This window comes from Aulonocara sp. 'chitande type north' Nkhata Bay, linkage group LG13, assembly GCF_057382095.1.
Source record: "Aulonocara sp. 'chitande type north' Nkhata Bay isolate Kocher_YH1m ecotype deep benthic linkage group LG13, A_spYH_male_GT1.1, whole genome shotgun sequence".
Taxonomy (NCBI): Eukaryota; Metazoa; Chordata; class Actinopteri; order Cichliformes; family Cichlidae; genus Aulonocara; species Aulonocara sp. 'chitande type north' Nkhata Bay.
Window position 1 is genome coordinate 15,945,241 of NC_141356.1, and position 19,033 is coordinate 15,964,273.

The 19,033-nt window shown below is 39.1% G+C and overlaps 1 protein-coding gene across 2 annotated transcripts in view; it reads left to right on the forward strand.

Moving 5' to 3' along the window:
- cdh11 (cadherin 11, type 2, OB-cadherin (osteoblast)) overlaps positions 1 to 19,033 on the forward strand; it is a 99,559-nt gene that overhangs the window by 68,024 nt on the left and 12,502 nt on the right. For both annotated transcript variants that reach the window (XM_086258849.1, XM_086258850.1), the window contains 4 exons: positions 261 to 555; positions 5,711 to 5,830; positions 7,337 to 7,504; positions 13,163 to 13,350. In XM_086258849.1, coding sequence (XP_086114975.1) covers positions 261 to 555; positions 5,711 to 5,830; positions 7,337 to 7,504; positions 13,163 to 13,350 — 771 coding nt within the window. The remainder of the gene's footprint in view (positions 1 to 260; positions 556 to 5,710; positions 5,831 to 7,336; positions 7,505 to 13,162; positions 13,351 to 19,033) is intronic.

Below are 19,033 nucleotides of genomic sequence, written 5' to 3' on the forward strand. Positions count from 1 at the left end.
GCCCATCTAACATGCAGCATTTCCAGCCTGTCTATCCCAGTCACTCGCTCACTTTAGTTTGTAGACTTGGGAAATTGCAACCTCATCTGGCATCTGCCAGGCAGCCAAGCTAGTCTGTGTCTTCCAAATTTGCCTTTTGACCAGACTTTCTGCCTTTATGTGGAACTGCTAGTCTCTCTCTCTTTCTCTTCAAGTTTCACATATATTGAAATATGTGCATGTAATTCAAGCTAAATTCAGTTTTGTCTCCATTTTTTCAGCTCCACTCAGATGTTGACTCAGGCGATGGAAATATCAAGTACATCCTGTCCGGTGAAGGTGCAGGAACAATCTTTGTCATTGATGACAAGACAGGCAACATCCACGCCACAAAAACTCTGGACCGTGAGGAGCAGGCCCAATACACGTTAACAGCCCAGGCTGTGGCAAGAGACACTAATAAGCCTCTGGAGCCGCCATCAGAGTTCATAGTGAAAGTTCAGGACATCAACGATAACCCTCCTGAGTTTCCACATGGGCCGTACTATGCCAGGGTGCCTGAGATGTCCAATGTTGGTAAGTAGCAAAAGAAACATTAAGAGAAATGTGGGGGAAGCAAGGTTTTGTATTGAGACAAAGTCAAAGAAAACAAGGAAGGGATACATTAAAGAATGCTTAAAAGTCTAAGAAATCTACAGCTGGTAAGAAGAAAGTTATATTAGACACAGAAAAGCTTCAGAAAAGTTTGGTACAGCTGGTAAACATACAATTTGGGGGACTTTAAATCGTATTCACGCAATATTGGGAAAATATTTGTACCGTCATCAAGGAGTGAGGGATGGTGACAAAGAAAGATAATGGATAAACATAAAGAAACACAATTAGTCCCAATTGGCTACCTTTTACTTTACCGGTTCTTTAGCAGGTTTGGAGGTCTTTTTTATCCATATCATTGTAAATCTATGAAGCCTGGCTATCTATACAAAGTCCCCAGACTGGAGACTTTCTCTAAAAATATGACTTTTTCAATATTTTATTGGTTTATCTGTAAGCCTTTTAAAAGGCATTGTCCCTATTTCAAGTCACGTCTTCTTCCTTGTGCTAATATAGCACATTTAAACAAAATCAGAGATGACCCAAACTACTGTTCATAGTCTTCACTATAAAAAACAAAAACAAACAAACCCCACAAAAACAACCACAAATGAATTTTGACATAAATTAAATACAAAGTGATAAATAAATATAAAATAGAATTTCACTGTCATTGTTTTCATTTATTAATGTTGAATGAATTGAATGAATGAATGTTGAATTTTATCTTATTCTTTCCCAGTTAAATTTACCCTTCATTCTAATTTGTGTTGTACAGTTATTTCATTTTTAACCTTAATTTATATTTTATTCCTTCCTAGTTAAATTTACCCTTTTTAATTTTTCATATTTATTTCCTATCTTATTCATAGCCGTTTCCTTTTTTGTTTTCTTCAGGTCACGAGCAGTTGTCCAAGCATTTCACTACATATCGTACTGTGTATGACTGTGTACGTGACAAATAAAATTTGAATTTGATTTGATTTGATTTGAATGAGAACTGGGCTCCAGAAATATGTTCTTGTCTGAGAATAGCTAATTAATTAATTAATTAATTAATAACAACCTTAATGCATAAATATTAAACAAATGTAATCCTGGTTTTGACATTGATTACCAGAGCAATGGTTTCAAATCCTATGTCAAAAATGTCAACCTTGCCTTTTAACAGGTATTTTCTCAGAAGAGGCAAAAGTCCTCTTACTAAACTAAAGTTTAGTTTTAATTTAGCAGTAGTTTTGGTAGTTGAACTGAACATTTGTCTGCATATTATTTTTCTGCTAAACAACACCATTTCTATATTAATCACTGAATGTGAATGCAGGAAATATGACAGAGAAGTGCATATCAGGTCACCTCCTGAAAAATCCTCTTTTTTTCTTAAAAGTTGGGCTAAACTACAAGCAGAATTGTGGAATTATTTAGTACCATATTGGCACAGGCAAGAGTTTCTACTAGAGATGGACCGATCCGATATTACGTATCGGCATCGGTCCGATACTGACCTAAATTACTGGATCGGATATCGGAGAAAAATAAAAAATGTAATCCGATCCATTAAATATCACGAAAGCACCTCACAAAACTTGCAACACGCCGTAACTCACCTCAGAACGTTAGCACGTCGGAGCAGTATGCATCAGGTGATAGAGCGGCTGTGGCATGCGGGACCTGTCGGTGGTCTGGATAGCATGTGGAGCTTCGCTAGCAACCCGGCATTTCATCTCCGACAAAGTTATCCCCGAGAGAAGTAAAGCAAGTGTGTAAGTCCATCTCTGAATGTTTGTAAAGCATTCCTGCGTTAAGCTTACCAAACGATATATGGAGCGACTGCTTCTTCTGGCTGCTACTTCAATCATGAAACTGCTTAATGATCAGCTGATCGGCTTTTCTGTCGCGAGTCCGTCTCTCTGGTTTGTTTTTGGCCCACTTTGCACCAGAAAGAGGAAACCAGCGGCTGAACAACAGCAGCACGTTTAAGCTTGATAAGCTGTTGTTAGAATTTATTTATTATTACTTTCTACTCGAGGATCTTTTTCTACGTAGCTGACGGCTGGTAACTATGCAGGGGCGGATCTAGCAAAGTTTAGCCAGGGGGGCCGATAGGGCATGAACAGGGAAAAGGGGGCACAAAGACATACTTTTCTTTCTTATTCTCATTTAAAATGTCTAGCTTTTAATAAATAATTATCCGAATCTTACACCCAAAGTTTTAATTTGATGTAAAATGAATAGAAGTCCATTACTGTATATAGTGACTATTAAGTCTAATATATATACCCTAGTAAGCTATAGTACTTTTTCCTTTGGGAAGGTACCATCTGTGCAGTCTGCAATTTTGTTGAAGAAAGATGTTGAATCTATTTAATATTTCTTGAAAAATAATTGATTTCTGTGCATTTTTTTTCACACTGCATCAAATTAAGGTTGATTACGTTGATTAAGCATCATGAGGTGGAGTGTGAGGGGTGGTTCCCTATTTTTTATTTATTTATTTTTGTTGTTGCTGGGAGTTGGAACCCTATTAGTTAGGTTGCTTAATATTTACGCTAAGTACTCTTTAAAATACCAGAATAGGGAGGATGGTGTAGGTTTAAGTTTATTAGATTGATCAGTATTGCTGAACTATGAAATTTTTTTTTTTTGCATACAGGTATAACAGAATAGCTTTAGTGTAGTTGTTGTTTTAAACTTGAGTATGAACTTATACAAAATGCAGCAAGATATTTAAAAAAAAACAGTTTTGTTGATTAAAAAACATTATATCGGATTCATATCGGTATCGGCAGATATCCAAATTTATGATATCGGTATCGGTATCGGACATAAAAAAGTGGTATCGTGCCATCTCTAGTTTCTACCACCCCCTTAAGAGTCTCCCTATTTAGAACTTCTGATCTTGGAAGATTTTCTTTCCAAAAATTGTGTGGTATTGGAGTGTTCAGCCTCTAGATACTGACCTGAAATGAACCACACTGGCAGCGGTAAAGCCTGAAACAGTGGAAGCATAAGAAATCCCTTCCCTGAATGGACTGGACTTCCAAAGAAAGAAAAGAAAGAAAAGAGTTCTGTTTAGGCTATTTTTCACCCATCTGCTACATAATCTGAAACCTGAATGCAGAAGTCTGGCAAAGAGAGATCACCAGTTGCCATGAGCCACAACCACAGAAGTGGAACAGAAATAAAAGCTGTAATTTGACTAACTAGGTCTATGTAGCCTCATCGATATCAGACTTAGAATGGATAGAAAAGCCAATTTCTTTCAAATTATCATTCTTGGTAATTTATCACGGTGTACTTATAACCACATTCAAAGCCATGCTGAATAAAATTTCATTGCAGTTTTCTGTTATGCAGAACCTGGTTAATTTTGCATGGAGCACAATGGTGGTGCTCACATGGCTGCAGCTGGAAAGGTAAATATTAAAATAGAAGATGTAGTGGAAAAAAGGCTGTAAAGAAGCCAAATGAACAATTCAATAACACGTGATTGATGTGAAGCACCCATTATTCCAGCCAAATTCATGCTGTTGCAAGAACTTAGTAACAGCCATTTTGAGCTTTTGAAACAGTTTCTACATTTACTGGGGTTGCTTGGTTATGGGGAAAAACAAATGAAACAAAAAACATTTCACCTATGTAACCTTTTGCAACTTTCACTTTTTCTCGATTGACCTTGCTAACCAAAAGCTTTTACTTCTGTCCTCTGGGCTCAAGATGAACTGTGTGAGTTTGAGCTTTAGTTGGTTTTGAGGGGGGGTTTTTCCCTTTCAAGACTAGAAATAATACAAAGCTCTTAAACATATTTGAGTCCTTGTGTGGGCCCTCGTGGTTACTTCATGCAAAATAAAGGAGGTTGTAATCAGATTCATCATGGATATTGAAGCTCATGAAAGAAATTACTGATTTATCACAGGAGCAGATTACGGTTGGAGTTTGATGCCTAGGCTCTGAGTTTATCACTACCCACAAATAGAACATAGAAATTGGAGAGGGATGATTGAACATCCCCCCCGGGGCCTACAGGTGGATGCTGGGGTGGTGGAGGGGTTGAAACAGCAGGGGGTAATGAAGGAAAGTATTGGCACTGAAATGCCAGAGGGAAAGATGAAACGAGTTTGAATACAGCACCAAATTGGGAAGTTGTGCTTGGTTTGTGACAAGTGTGGTGTATTGGGTGTACGTGCAGTGCAGCTCCAGTTGCTTGACTAATCTCACAGGCTACACTCCATCGAAGAAGGACAAAAAGAGAAAAATATGTAAAAATAAAACTAAAACCAACAAAAGTAAAAGTTAGACTCAGCTCTGATTTAATAGTGTAAAAAAAAAGTTTAAAATAATATAACTTTATAGTCACAAGGTAAGAAAATTTGGACTTGGGTGGCGAAAAAAAACCAACATGTTATTTGCCTGTTTTTATTTATATTTATTTTATCAGAGCTGGTAATGATACAGGTCTGAAGCACTTTTATTACTACGTTTCTTTAGCAAGTAGCAACAGGTCTAGCGAAAAGAAACACCTTTCTGAGTCACATCGGAAAAGCAAAACTTAAATAACGCAAAGTTAATAGAATGTATTTCACACTTCTGCAAATTTAATTTACTTGGTCTATTTCCTCAGCATATCTGTGTCAGCTGAGTTAACAGGGATTTACTGGATGCAGATGCTTTGGGTGAAAACATATCTGTGAAATGTCCATTTTTTTTGTGGGGGACTAAGATAAACTGTCATGTTTCGGGCTCAACAACCATGCATTTTTCAGATTATCCAAAGAGTTTTGAAAGGTTTGCGTAAATCCATGGGGTTGTTGAACTCTGTCAGAGCACGGAGGAAATGCTGTTTTATTTAAAACATGAAAATCACCAAAATTGGAGACTGGATGTTTCCACCAGACAATGATGAAATGTAGAGAAATAATAGTGGAGACCAGCCCCACAGGAGCCCCTTCAGCCGCAGTGTCTAAGAGACAGGAGAGAGAGTGTTTTTCATTCCCTTTCCCATCCGGCTGGTGCAGGCAGGTGAATCGGCGCACATTTTTGTGACAAGCTTGTTTGTCAAACCATTCCTGAACCAAATCACTAAGGTAGAGCTATCTCCTCCTGACTTTTTTGTCATGTCTGTGTTTCTGTCCTGTAGGTACGTCAGTGTTGCAGGTGACAGCTACAGATGCTGATGACCCCACCTACGGCAACAGTGCCAGACTGGTGTACAGCATACTGCAAGGACAACCCTATTTTTCTGTGGAGCCTCAGACAGGTAAGGCTGCAAACAAAAACCCTGAACTAGGCTTATAATTGTCTGCAACACAACAAAACACAATAGCTCAAAGGCCTTGATGTTACAGTGATGTAGTATGCACACAGGTCTAAGATCAACTACAAAAACAGCTTGTCATGGACGATACGACAATGCGTTTTCATTTTATTTTTCTGCATCACCTGGAGTTAGGATGTGTGTGTGTGTGTGTGTGTGTGTGTGTGTGGGGGGGGACACAACTGCCAAATCAATAGGAATTAAGACCGCTACAAACAGTGAACAAATTTTAACAGTCGCAAAATTTTAAATTGAATATAATTAATTAGGAAAATAATCAATGCAATTGACTTTAAACTCTAATATTGTAGTGCCATCTGCCAGGCGTCTCATCAAAACTGATTGCTGCAAAAACCAAACTCAAAACTTTTTTTTTTTATTCTTTCACATTTCCATCTACTGATCTTAATGTAAAAAAGCCAAGAACTCTGTGCTAGAGGGATCGTGTAACAAGACATCCTTTCCAATGAAATTGGTGAGGAAAAGAAGGCAAGCTGTAGAAAGAGGTCCCCAGCGGACATTCAGCTTTGGTCCCTGCAGAGCTGAGGCCTAATATTTGGGTTTGCATTAAAAGAGGAAATTGGATGTAAGGAAAGAGGTTAGGGCAAACACTGAGCTATGCTAGGTCAGAGAGAGTGAAGAAGAACTGAAAGTGAGAGGTTAGGGTAGAGAAGGAGAGAGAAATTGGTTTACAGAGAGATAGTTCATGGAAAGTGAGTGGTTAGGGCACAGAGAGGCAGAGAGATTTGGGCAGAGTAAATCTGGCTAATCAAACCAGTGTTGGGTATTTGACTGGCTCAAATCCATAGCTCACATTTCTAATTGGTTTGGAGATTATCAGCTTTCCATGCTGTCACAGACATACGCACACACTTTTGGCATAATATGACAACAGAAAGCCTCTCTGACACTGCAGCTAGACATGTGCAGAAAGAAAGAGAGAGATGGAAAGAGAGTAGTGGGTGATGAATTAAACAGACAAAAATCACTGGGGCTTGAAATAGATAAAAATAAGACTTCACAAATGTTCTACTAGAGTTCTTATTTATTTAAATGATGAGTGATGATGCGTTCTCTTACAAAATGAAGAATCTTGGAATAAATTCGTTGTAAATTGGTAGTTTTTACTTAGCAATGATAGTGTTTTCAAAGTGGGATTTGTTTAACATTTTCATTTATTAATTTCAACAGGTATACAATTCCTTATTGTAATTCTTAATAATTTGTAATGACATGACGTAAAATGCACATGTTGTACATGGTGTGACAAAACACGAGTACAGTAGCATATACAACACAAGAGTAGATATGCAGACATCTGCTGTTTTTTTCATCATTCAAAAATCCATAAAACCTCACCCACAAGCTTCCAGTGGTTGTGTTTTCCAGAATGGCTAAAAGAAAGCCTTATTTTAGCATTAATGTCATGTTACCACTCTGTCTGCTCAGGTATAATTCGTACTGCCTTGCCAAACATGGACCGTGAGGCCCGCCAGGAGTACGATGTCGTCATCCAGGCCAAAGACATGGGTGGTCACATGGGAGGGCTGTCAGGGACCACAGAAGTTAAAATCACCCTCACAGATGTCAACGATAACCCTCCAAAATTTCCACAGAGTGAGTAAACGCCTACGTTTTCTAGTTATCCATCGATAATATATACTGTATTGTGTAGCTGTACGTCATTTTCCTTGGGTTAGGCATTTCCATTAGAGGTGTGAAAGTGTCAGACCTTTTACCAAATGACAGCAGAGCTATTACACTATCTGAACTTCCAGTCTGCATCTTCCTAGCCTTTTCTGCACTATGCAATAATCACCAAAGGTCAGTGCAAGGGCATTCAATACACATCAAGTGCATGGTGTCATTAGTTTGCAACTTACAAAGTAGTGAGGTAACTTTAGGCAAAAAAAAAAGAATTATTTAAAAAGAGTCTTTATTGGGATCCTGGAGTATCCCCCAACATGTATGACTGTCTTTGGATACTAGCTAGAAGTTCCCTAGGGCATTGGTTGAATTAGATATTAGCAGCGCAATGAAAAAAGCAGATCTCTGGATTTGTGAAGAACAGTAGATTTGATGCGAGGAAGGAGACAGAGGCACAAAATTTGAATATTTTTTAAATTCTTTTTTTTTTTAACATTTTTTATGAGAAGTTTATATTTTTATCTGAATCTATTTCTCTGTATGAAAGATGATACAGAACTGCCAATGATTCTATTAACTGATAAAAATTATTTTATTTTATTTGCTCGGTGACAAAATACCGATTTGTCCTCGGTGACAAAATACACAACCAGTACAATGATAGTGAGTTCTCTAGTTCCATTTAATACTGTACAAATTCAAAAAATGCCCATCTGCTGTAAATCCATTCTATATGATTTGGAAGTTTTGGAAATGGACTTCTAAAACTCATCAACCTTACCTCGTTTGGATAATGATGATCTCCCATTCAAGTTTTGCGAAAGTCTGTACCATTTCCACCACGGTTGCCATGTCCTGTCAGGTTACCTTTTGCTTGTGCCTCTGAGTATCCTGCTGGATCCTCCAATGTGATTTAAATCTCCAGAAGTGGATGCAACATAAATATGGAGAGGAAGGGCAAGCGGTGAGCAAATATTGTGTGGTAAGTCCAAAGAACTCCTGCATTTTCAATGTGCTCTGTGCTGGCACATAATGGCACACTGACATGCACGACAGTTCAGACCATTTCCTCTGAATGTTTCCCCCAAATGCCTCAGGACAATACAGTAAAACTCTGTGTTGACAGTCTCACCCCGACGAACCAATTATTGGTGCACAACTCTGTGAATGCTGAAAAAATGATAAGCATTCTCTGGGTCTTGTTCCACACCCAACGTGCTTCCTTCAGGCTTGGGAACTCAAGACTTTTTCACGGAATCCCTTCGGAGAGCCAGCTCTCATCAGCAGCAATGATCTTCCATAAAAATTCAGATCAGTTTGGAAACAAAAGATAATGTTTGTCATCTGTGTAAGTTTGGGGTCTACAGTGCAACAGCAGAGTGCACAGTGTTGTCCAAACGGGACCTAGAGAGTGCAATTTATATTTAAAAATGGCAGCCATGCTGGAAGTTTTCTTTGATGCCTGAGAAGAAGTTGAAAGAGAGATTGGCCAAATTTATGTCAGGTAAGGTTTTTTGAACTTTCTGATCACATCTCATGCACAGCCAAATAGCAAATATTCATAGAACGATTTAACCTCTCTGGTTCCCCTCAAAGAGAAACATCCTAAACCTCAGCAAGGATTCACACCAATGCATTTTTCTTTGCAACCACTTCCCAGCAGACCTTCATGTCCACCTTTCCATATTATATCCAACTTTGCCATTTTGTGCTATGGCTCTTTTTTCCTTCATCGTTCTGTCCTTCCCTCCTATAGCGCTGAGCAGAAGGGCTCCTGGCAGAGATTCTGCAGAAAGCCTCAGGAATGTATGGAGAGAAGAAATGGGGAGAAAACAAGAGATGATGGATCAGGATTTAGCCTGTGGAGAAGCTGAATAGGCAAGAAAAGGGAGAGACATGAACAGAAGCAGTGAGGGAGATAATGTAAAAGACAGGGAGATGCAGAGAGAGAGAAAGTCAAAACCACCACTCCAGTTCCTGTATATTATAACAAGCTGACAGCTGTGTTGCAATGCAAAGCTGAAATGTGATGCTGTAGACCACAACAAAAGGACATTTGAGGGAGTTTAGATGGAGAGTTTTATGAGCAATGAAAAACTGCTCAAAAGGCAAGACTTCATCTCCAGCACGAGAAGCATATATAGAAGTTTCCATACTGGCATATATGCATGTTTCTTTAATAATGCCACATATTCTTACATAGTGACAGATGGTGTAAAAATGAAGGGAGAGCCTAAAACTGTAAATGGCTGATTTGCTGACGCAAATTTTGTAGAAAACTCTAAACAAAAGACTAGTAACTGACCTAAAAAAAAAAAAAAAATAAAAAAAAAAGTAACCCACTTCATAATCTCCTTTAAGCCAGCATATGTGCATTACCAACCATGGAACGCTTTGCAATCCACTTTTCTTCATGAGCCAGGTGAAAAATATTCGGGAGACAGGATCAAGTCACACACATAGGCCACATTATATCTAAATAACCACATTATACTTGCCTGTGCATCACTGGCAGTTTTACATCTGCAATGCAAGACAATGTACCAAATAACAATATGTTGTGGAACTCGGTACCCTTGTCAAAAAATAAATAAATAAAAAGTAAAAGCAGGACAACCACCTGCAAGAAAATTCTCCCAGATGGTGTGAATGAGGACAGTGATTACTTATTTAGTAGTTGGGCAGAGTGAGAGAGAGGAGAGGAAGAAAAAAAATGGAAAATGAGATAAGAGTCACGAAACAAAAACGGAGTCTGAGAGACAGCAAAAATAAAACAGATACAAAGATGGAATAAAAATAAAAAAGATAAAAACACACCGAAAAATAATGCATATATATGGCACAGCTAGACTCCCTCTTGTTGTCTAGCAGCTTTTCAGCTTCCATTCAAGCTGCTGTATTTTTTTCTTTTCGCTCTAAGGCTTGATATCTCTTTCTCTCAGAGACTTTCTGTCCCTGCAATTCTCTCTCTTTTCACCTCATTATCAAGCGTCATTCGTTTGCAGCCTCGAAAAATCCATCACAGCACAGACAGGAGTAGGAGCAGAAAAACAAAGGCAAATAGCAATTGATTGTTCTTTAACTCTCTCTGACTTCAGTCTTTATTAGGCTGACATGACAGAGATGGTTTTGTTAAATACTGTTAATATATGTCAGCTGCAGCGCTTCTCTCTCATTCTTGTTTGAACAGGAACAATGGAGAACAAAGCAGATAATAAAAAGGCATTTGAAGTGGTGAAAGATCTTTTGGGCGATATCTATTTGAACATCATTTACCTTCAGTGACTTCTATTACAGAACTGTCTATTCTCATAAATCTTGGAAAGATTAAACTCACCTTAGAACTTTAGTTTTAGCTCTTCTCTCAGATTTAAGTAGAATAGAATGCATAACTTTTTTTAACTGCTTTTCCAATGTGGGCTAGCAGGGGGCTGAAGCCTATGTCAGCTAAGACGAGTCAAAGTGTGCAGAACACTTTAAACACGAATGCTATGAAGACTTTGAGTGAGTTTAGTCAGGAAACAGCTGCATTGCATCACACAGCAATAGTGATGTGCCCCACTCTCATCGTGTCCTATCCAAATGTGGTGGCCTGTTTAAGCTGCAGAGTTTCCCTTCTCTCCCTCTGCCATGTCAGCACCATTGCTGCCCACTATTAAACTTCTCCACAGTCCCACCAGCCACCTGTAGGCTCCAGGGGACAATATTGTGTTACCATTCCCCAATCCCAAACGCTAACTATATTCTGCTGCTCTAATAAATCAGTAATTTCAAATGCAAGTTGTTTAAATGAAATAAAGGGCCCAAACACTTATAAAAATATCAGGAGTGACAATATTTTGAGTAGAAATCTCCTCAAACGTGTGCATAGGTGGGATTACTGTTGATAGTTTAAACAAATATGCTGTTATGCAATTTGGTTAATCTTTATAAACCCAGGCTTTATGTGCTCTTTAGGCACAGACTATTTAATTGAAAACTCAGTCCACACCCACCACGATATAATTAACCACACCACAGGCATATTTATTTTTCAGACATCAAACTTTGCTTCTGAGTTTAAATTCCATATATCGCAACACATCAAAATCACAAGTCTGACTAGGAAATTACTGAGTAATAAAAGACATCATTGTTCTAAAGTCAGTCATCAGATAAAATTCCCAACCCAAGAGATTGTGGTCATTACACAAATTACATTTATTAGATGTTTCATTAGTGTTTATATTTGAACATGGCTGGTTTATGAGCTTATAGTCTGTGGGAGTAATGACAGTAGCCGAAATCTCTCTCACTCTCTCTGGTATGGGAGACTAACCTGTGCCTGACTTTTTGCAATAATGAACTCAGTGAATTCCTATTTGCTTCAACTGTCATCTTTAAATGTAAATGTACATTTCCTGTATGTGACGTGCTTCATTTTAGCCTGCAGCCAGGTATGCCAAGCTGCCTGTGTGTTCTGTCATACAATGTTTAACTCATCCGCCAGAAGCCATTGATGTTAAGCTACTTAGCAAAAGCAAGAATAGAATGACAGGAGAAGAGAGAGAGCAAAGGGGCAAAGTGGGGGGATAGGGATGAAATGAGCTTTTAGCCAAAATGGTACATAAAAAGAGGAGGAGAAGAGGACAGACAGGGATGCGAGAAATGGAACGATGAGGGAGGAGAGGTGAGGATGAATGACGAGATTTGGGAGGATGGAAAAGGGAGAAGCACAGGAGAGATAAAGAGGGCAAAGATCTTAGTAAATAGAGTCAAACAGCACAGAGGAGTTTAAAAAGCAGGGACAGAGATGAAGACGAAAGATGGAGAAGAGGGATTTGGTGAAGATCGATGGAGATGTGAGGAAAAAGTAACAGGCCTGAGGGTGGCAGGAGGGATTTAGGCTGAATGGATCAAGTCCTGTGAATCGCTCAGAAGCCACATGACAGACTGAATTTCATGATTCACAGGTTTGCCACACCTGGACGAGCAGGATAAACACGCTAACGGTGTACAGCCCATAAATGTAGAGTTTACTTTGTGTTCAATGCCCAAATCTTGGTGTAGGAAGGGGCAAAGAAGAGGCGAGGAGGAATTGAGAAAAAACAAACAAGAATAGTAAAGCGTGGAAAAGATAGAGGAAGAAAGATTTGGGAAGAGAAAATAAATAAGATAATAGCGCTGAGAGGAGAGCGGGGGGGGGGGGGGGGGGGGTTAGGGGGTTATGAAAAAATAAGCAGAGGCTAAAGTAAAATTAGATGAAATGGGGATGAGTGGTTCAGGTTGAACTGAGGGGAGAGATAATAAGAGCAGAAGAAAAGGGAAAAAAACCAGGGGAGCGAGTAGACATATGGTCATACTGTTCTCATTCTTGAAACCAGGTGTCTGCTTCTTCACATACCCACACACACACAAACACACACACACCTGACACTACAGGGGATATTAATATCCTTTGGGCCATATGAGACAGATGGTATAGTTCATGTTAATCCCTCACTGCCCTCCAAAACTGACCCTGCCTCAGATAGTAAACACAGTGGCAACCAGCCAAGAATTGGACAGTGTTGAATACAAAAGCAAGCTGTGACCAAAAGTCATCACTATCATCACCAAGAAGCCGACACACATATTTTTATATTCCAGGTGTGTACTCGATGTCTGTGTCAGAGGATAAAGTCGCAGGAGAGGAGGTGGGCCGTCTTAAAGCTAAAGACCCCGACCTTGGAGACAACGGGCTGGTGAATTACCGCTTAATAGATGGAGATGGAATCAACATGTTTGAACTGACCACAGACTCCGAAACCAGAGAAGCTGTGATTAAACTGAAGAAGGTAAGAAAAGAAAGAAAGAAACTTAGCAACTTAAAACTGCATTTTCTCCCTTGGATTTGGTCCATCAGATGGAAGTTACTCATTTATCTTAACTATTTTGCCATCTCTTTAGACCCCAACTAATTCTTAAAATATTTAGCCCTTTAGTTATGCTGACTGTATTTGCTGATTATGACAGTTTAGAGTGGGTTTTTAGTAGTTTTTCAAAGGAGTAACGCATTGGTCTGGACAACCAAACAATAGGGTGAAACTCAATTTGAAGCTCAGTGGATTCTCAAATGATTCCCATGGGTTTATGAGTAAGCTCATTTTACTTTATTAGATTGTGGTTTATCAAGTGATAAAATTAAAACAAAGTTGGGGCAAAGCAATAGACATGATCAGCAACAATTCTCGAGTAGGGTGTGTCATTTAAGTTATAATCAGTTGGTACTAAGAGGCAAATGTGCGAGGAAATAATTCCCCCACATCGCCATCTTACATCACCATCACCAGTCTGAGCCAGTTAATACAAGGCAGGATGCTTTCATGTTGCCTATGCCAAATTCCGTCACTACCTTGGTTATGACAAATCTTTTTTGGACTGCTTTACCCAGTCTGGCCATTCTCCTGTGACTTCTCGCATCAACAAGCATCTTAACCCAGAAACTGACGCACACTGGATATTTCGTGCTTTTTCGACTATTATCTATAAACCCCAGAGATGGTTGTGTGGGAAAATCCCAGTAGATCAGCAGTTTCTCAAGTACTCAGACCAGCCTGTCTCAGACCAGCCATGCAACATTCAAAGTCACTTAAATCACCTTTCTTCCCTCTATTGTGAAATTTAGTTTGAACTTTAGCTGGTTGTCTTGACAACCTGCTGTAGTTGCTCTCATGTAACTAGCCAGTTTGCTGTTACATGCAGCTGAAAAGGTATACCAAATAAAAAATGGCTGATGAATGTTTATTTGATGTAAGCAGTGAATTGCAATGCATCTTATCAGTATGTTCAGTTTGATACTGTCGTGCTAAAAAAAAAGGAAATTTCCTGTGAAATACATCATCTTTTGGTCCTCTAAAGCCTTTTTAATTAGACAGTAATAATGGTGCCTTCACAGGAGGGCTGCAGTTAACCAAAGAAAATAAAAAATTGACTGAACTCATTCACAGCTGTTCTAGGGGAGGAGTGGGAAAACTGGAGTCAGCATAGTTTTGACATTTTTACTGCCATCTTACCGGCTGTTGAACTATGTTATGCAAACTACTGCAGAATTTACACAAGTAAATGTACATGCGAAAAAGTTAGACTAAGCACTTTCTGTTTGGGTAGTTGGTAGTAGGTTAGCCTTTTGGTATATCCTTCCTTCAGTACAGAGATACCCATGTGTACTAATAAAGTAATCCAGATCTATCACCGGTGCTGGGTTTAGAAATGGGTGCAGATAATAAGCCCCAAAATCCCTGTCCTTGTGCTCCTCCATGATCTCCAAAAACACTTTCAACTTTTATTTTTACAGTTGGATAGTTTCTCACTTCACCCGAGTTCATCTTCAATGTCCTTCAAGATATAGGAGCAGCTTTTCTGGACATTATTTATAAACAGTTTTTTTGCATGGTTGAGTTGAGTTTTAACTTACATTTGTGGATGTAACATTAAACTGTTTGCTGACAGTGAAATTCTGAAGAGTTCCTGAGCCCATGCGGTGATTTCTGTTACTGAGCAGTGCCTGTTTTTAATGCAGTGCCACCCAAGGGTCCGTAGATTATGGCCATTCATTATTGGTTTTTGACGTTATGTTTCCCTACAGAGATTTGTCTTGATTCTTTGAATCCTTTAATGATATTATATAGTTTAGATGATGAAATCCCTAAACTTGCTGCTAATGGTAGATTATTACATGTTCATCTGGAACTATTTACCCATGCAGTCTTTTACATAGATTTTAAGCATTTTAAAGCAATGAACATTTTGGAAAATGAGAATGACATTTCTCCTTTTCAACATTATTTGTTTTATTTTCAATTAAATACAAATGTCTAAAGGATTAGAAAGTTATTTAACTCTGTTTTGCTTGCCTTTTACACTGAAAGTTATAGTTATATGACTTTCTGGTAATGAACGTTTTGTCAAAGGTCTGTTATTTGACAGTGGCTGCTTCAACAGCTAGCTCTTATGGAAACTATGCGTGCGTCATTGCACACTTTTCAATTTGCCAGCAGAGAAATGTAGTTGAGGCAGCACTTTTTCTATAGAAAAAGCAGTTTAATGTTAACCTCAGCCAAGCCAGACTTAAACCACTGTCCATATTTGTGTGTTGAAGTACTGCATTAGGAAATAAGTGAAGCCAAGTAAAGAGAAAAAAAGAAATAAAAATATCAAGCAAAGGGTTGAAGCAGCTCAGAAATGTTGTTCTATTCCCTTCTCTGAACCTTCACAGTTTCATATTGTTTGATATGACCACCAAAGTCCATGGTTGTGTCTGTGAGAGTGAGAGTGCATTAACTTTCATGCTACCCTAGGCCACAGAGCTCATCTTCTGCACTGTTACTGTAACCCACACATGCACACACACACATACTACAACTGTGGCTTTCAGTGATCCAGCTCAGCACACACAATTACTTTTTCTCAGTCTCTGTCTTTCTAATGCCTGCACACAACCAGTCCCTTATTCTCTCAACTGTACCCCGTCGATCCGGCCATCCGGAAATGCACACAATGCTCTGTCATACACGCAGAATTTCACTCATTTCTTCTTTTTCTCTCTCTCTTTGACGAACAACACACACACACACACACACACACACACAGAAGCATTGTTGTATATGTAGCTTCAGGTCAGGATTATGAGCTGAATCTTCCACTGAGCTGTACTAGTCTGCTTCTCCCTTCTAGGACATCCGACCTCTGAATCTCTCAGTTAAAAAAAAGAAAAAGCCTTTATGTTCATATTGTTAATGTGTCAGGAAAAATAGTAATGAAATGTACACTCAAATCTCTCTTTGTTCAGAATGGGACAGAAAGACTTTTCTTCCTAAATTCCAAACCAAGTCCAAGTTTAGTAAAAGACTTGATATTGAAATATGTAATTATATGCTTGGATGATTTACGATGCCATTTGTGGTAAGTTGCATTCCCTATCCAGACAGCAATGACGTTACTTAAAAGAACAGCCACCCTTAACCCACAGTTCGCTTTTACTGATGCTGTGGGAAAATCTCTGTGTGAATAAATCGATACAAGTCAGTTTCATGTTTTTTTTTTCCTCCCTCACAATCGTCTGCATGAGTGAATCCTTTCCAAGTCAGAACTCTAGGATGGCATTAAGACTGCCAGGGTTAGGAGTACTCTTCCCACTGGTGTCACTAAGACTAAGCATAGAAATGAGTGAGTGATAATTCTGCTCTCCTCTCTTGATAGCTACCATTCGTGTTCCCTGAAGCAAAGCAGTTAACTCACAATTTAGGCATAACCTAATAGTATACAAGTATGGTTATGACTGAAAGCTCTCAGGAGAGCATTATTAGATTTGAAGAGAATCTGAAATACAGACTGGAACAGTCAAAATACTGACACTTTTATCCATGATTCCCCCAAAGAAGTTGTTAGAAACCCCTGGCTGAGCGGACAGATTAGGAAAAAAGCAAGGGATTCCAATCAAAGAAATGAGATCAACTGATTACACTAAAGTGGTGCACTATGTTTGCGTGGGTGCAGTTGTGTGTGGACATGTGTTTGGCTTTATCCAACAGCAAGCGCAAAGAACCCTCTCTGCTTGTGAAATGCTAAAAGCGATGGTAAACATCTTACTCAACACAGCTGAAAGTATAGACAAGTGACCTCATTGTAACAGCAGTGTTAGACACATATGCAGATGTGCATACATGTGTGCAAGAACAGAAAAAGACACAGACATTCCGAATTTAATCTTTGTGACACAAAAATTAGACTCATTTAAATACATGAACTTGTTTAAACAATGACTGAATTTAAATAAGTTGAAACATTTGAAGGCTTTGCTCATATTTCCATCCATCACTTATCCAAAATAGGTCTACAGTACCTGCGTGCTAGGCACAATGTCTTTCTACCCAGCAACACTTTTTAGTTACTCCAATGAGATAAGATATATAATCTCTGCTCTGTCATTGCATTTGACAGACAGATCCTCCCTTTGCTCATCATGCCGAAACACCAGGATAGCAAACAACAAAAATGCTCAGCTTGAGAGTTCACAATGGGACTTCGCTAACCAGTGGGTGATGTCATGGTGACCGTCTTTTATCTACAATCTGTGGTTAAAATGTCCAAGTAAACTAAAAGCAGATTTTAAAGCCTGGTGCTAAAATAATGTTGGCCTCCATGGATACTTTTCCCCTTTATAACAACCGCACAGACACATATGGTTTTAACTGTGAAACTTTGATTGACAGGTGTGAAGACATAGGTAGCTATCATCAATGGCTGTCAAGGTCTTGTCAATGCTAATGCCAGTAACTGCCGTATTTGTATAATTTGTGGAATTATCCCACGAATAACAAGGTGCAGACCATGTAACCAGTTTATGTTTATGTTTTGGTGAGTGAAAGTCTTGTACTTTATTTTGTTACTTAGCACGAATTAGTGGTTGCATGTGTCTGTGAGTTCGACCCACACAGTTTATGAAGCTAGCTTAGCACCCAACCCTGTGATCAAAATTTGGTCACTTCTGGTTCCAACAGCCAATGCAATGGCAGCCAGACTGCTAATGTTGAGACTTTAGCATTAGCAGTCTGGAGTCACTGTAGCTGTGCCAATCTCTTATATACAGTTTATGGCCTTGAGCTAATCACAGTTCCATGCCCATTTAAATGCTGTTTGTGTGCAAGGCCACTGACTGACATGAGCATCCTTTGTCACAGTTCCCTGTGTCTCTTGGAATAACAGCTTAATAGCCTGATGGTGATTTAAACTGAGCATTAGGACAAATGAGAGGTGCTCTCACCTTGCTAGCCTCACTTACACTCCTCTCAATCTGATGATGGCATCTCAGCTCAGGGTTTGTGTAGTAATTTTGTGTACGTGCACGTGCACATTTGAGATTATTGGGTCTTGATGCCTCTCGGGGGAAATCAATGCCTTTTGCCCCCCGAAGGCAGTGCCACGCAAAATTAAAGGCACTCATTTGCACACACAAGAGCACGCATGCAGACTCACACGTCAAGAGTAGCCTTCGCTAATCTCTATTCTCTCACTTTCTTCACAGACACACACACACACACAGGGATGAGCTTTAATCAGCTATTCTCTTTCAACTGTGTCCTGACGAAACCAGTCCACAGAATATTAAGAAGCTGTGTGTTTGCTTGTGTTTTCAAGAAGGCAATAGGAAGGGGGGACAGTATAGTGAAAATTATTATTATTATTATCATCTCACACTGATTACAAAAGTAGGGAGAGAATGAAAATACTGGATGTGGGGTAAAAAAAAGAGAGTGCACAAACGAGACTGTGAGAGTGTGACGCAAAAGGGAAAATGAAAGAACTGGGTCACATCTATTCTACTACTATTGTACCTATCATCACACTAAACACCTTCACTGACAACAGCAGTGGAATAGTACTGCAACTGAATGAGTGTGGAAGAATCCACTGAGAGAAGGTATTATCTACCTGCCTCCATGTTGGATCACAGACCGCACTTTGGATTTTATCCCTTCA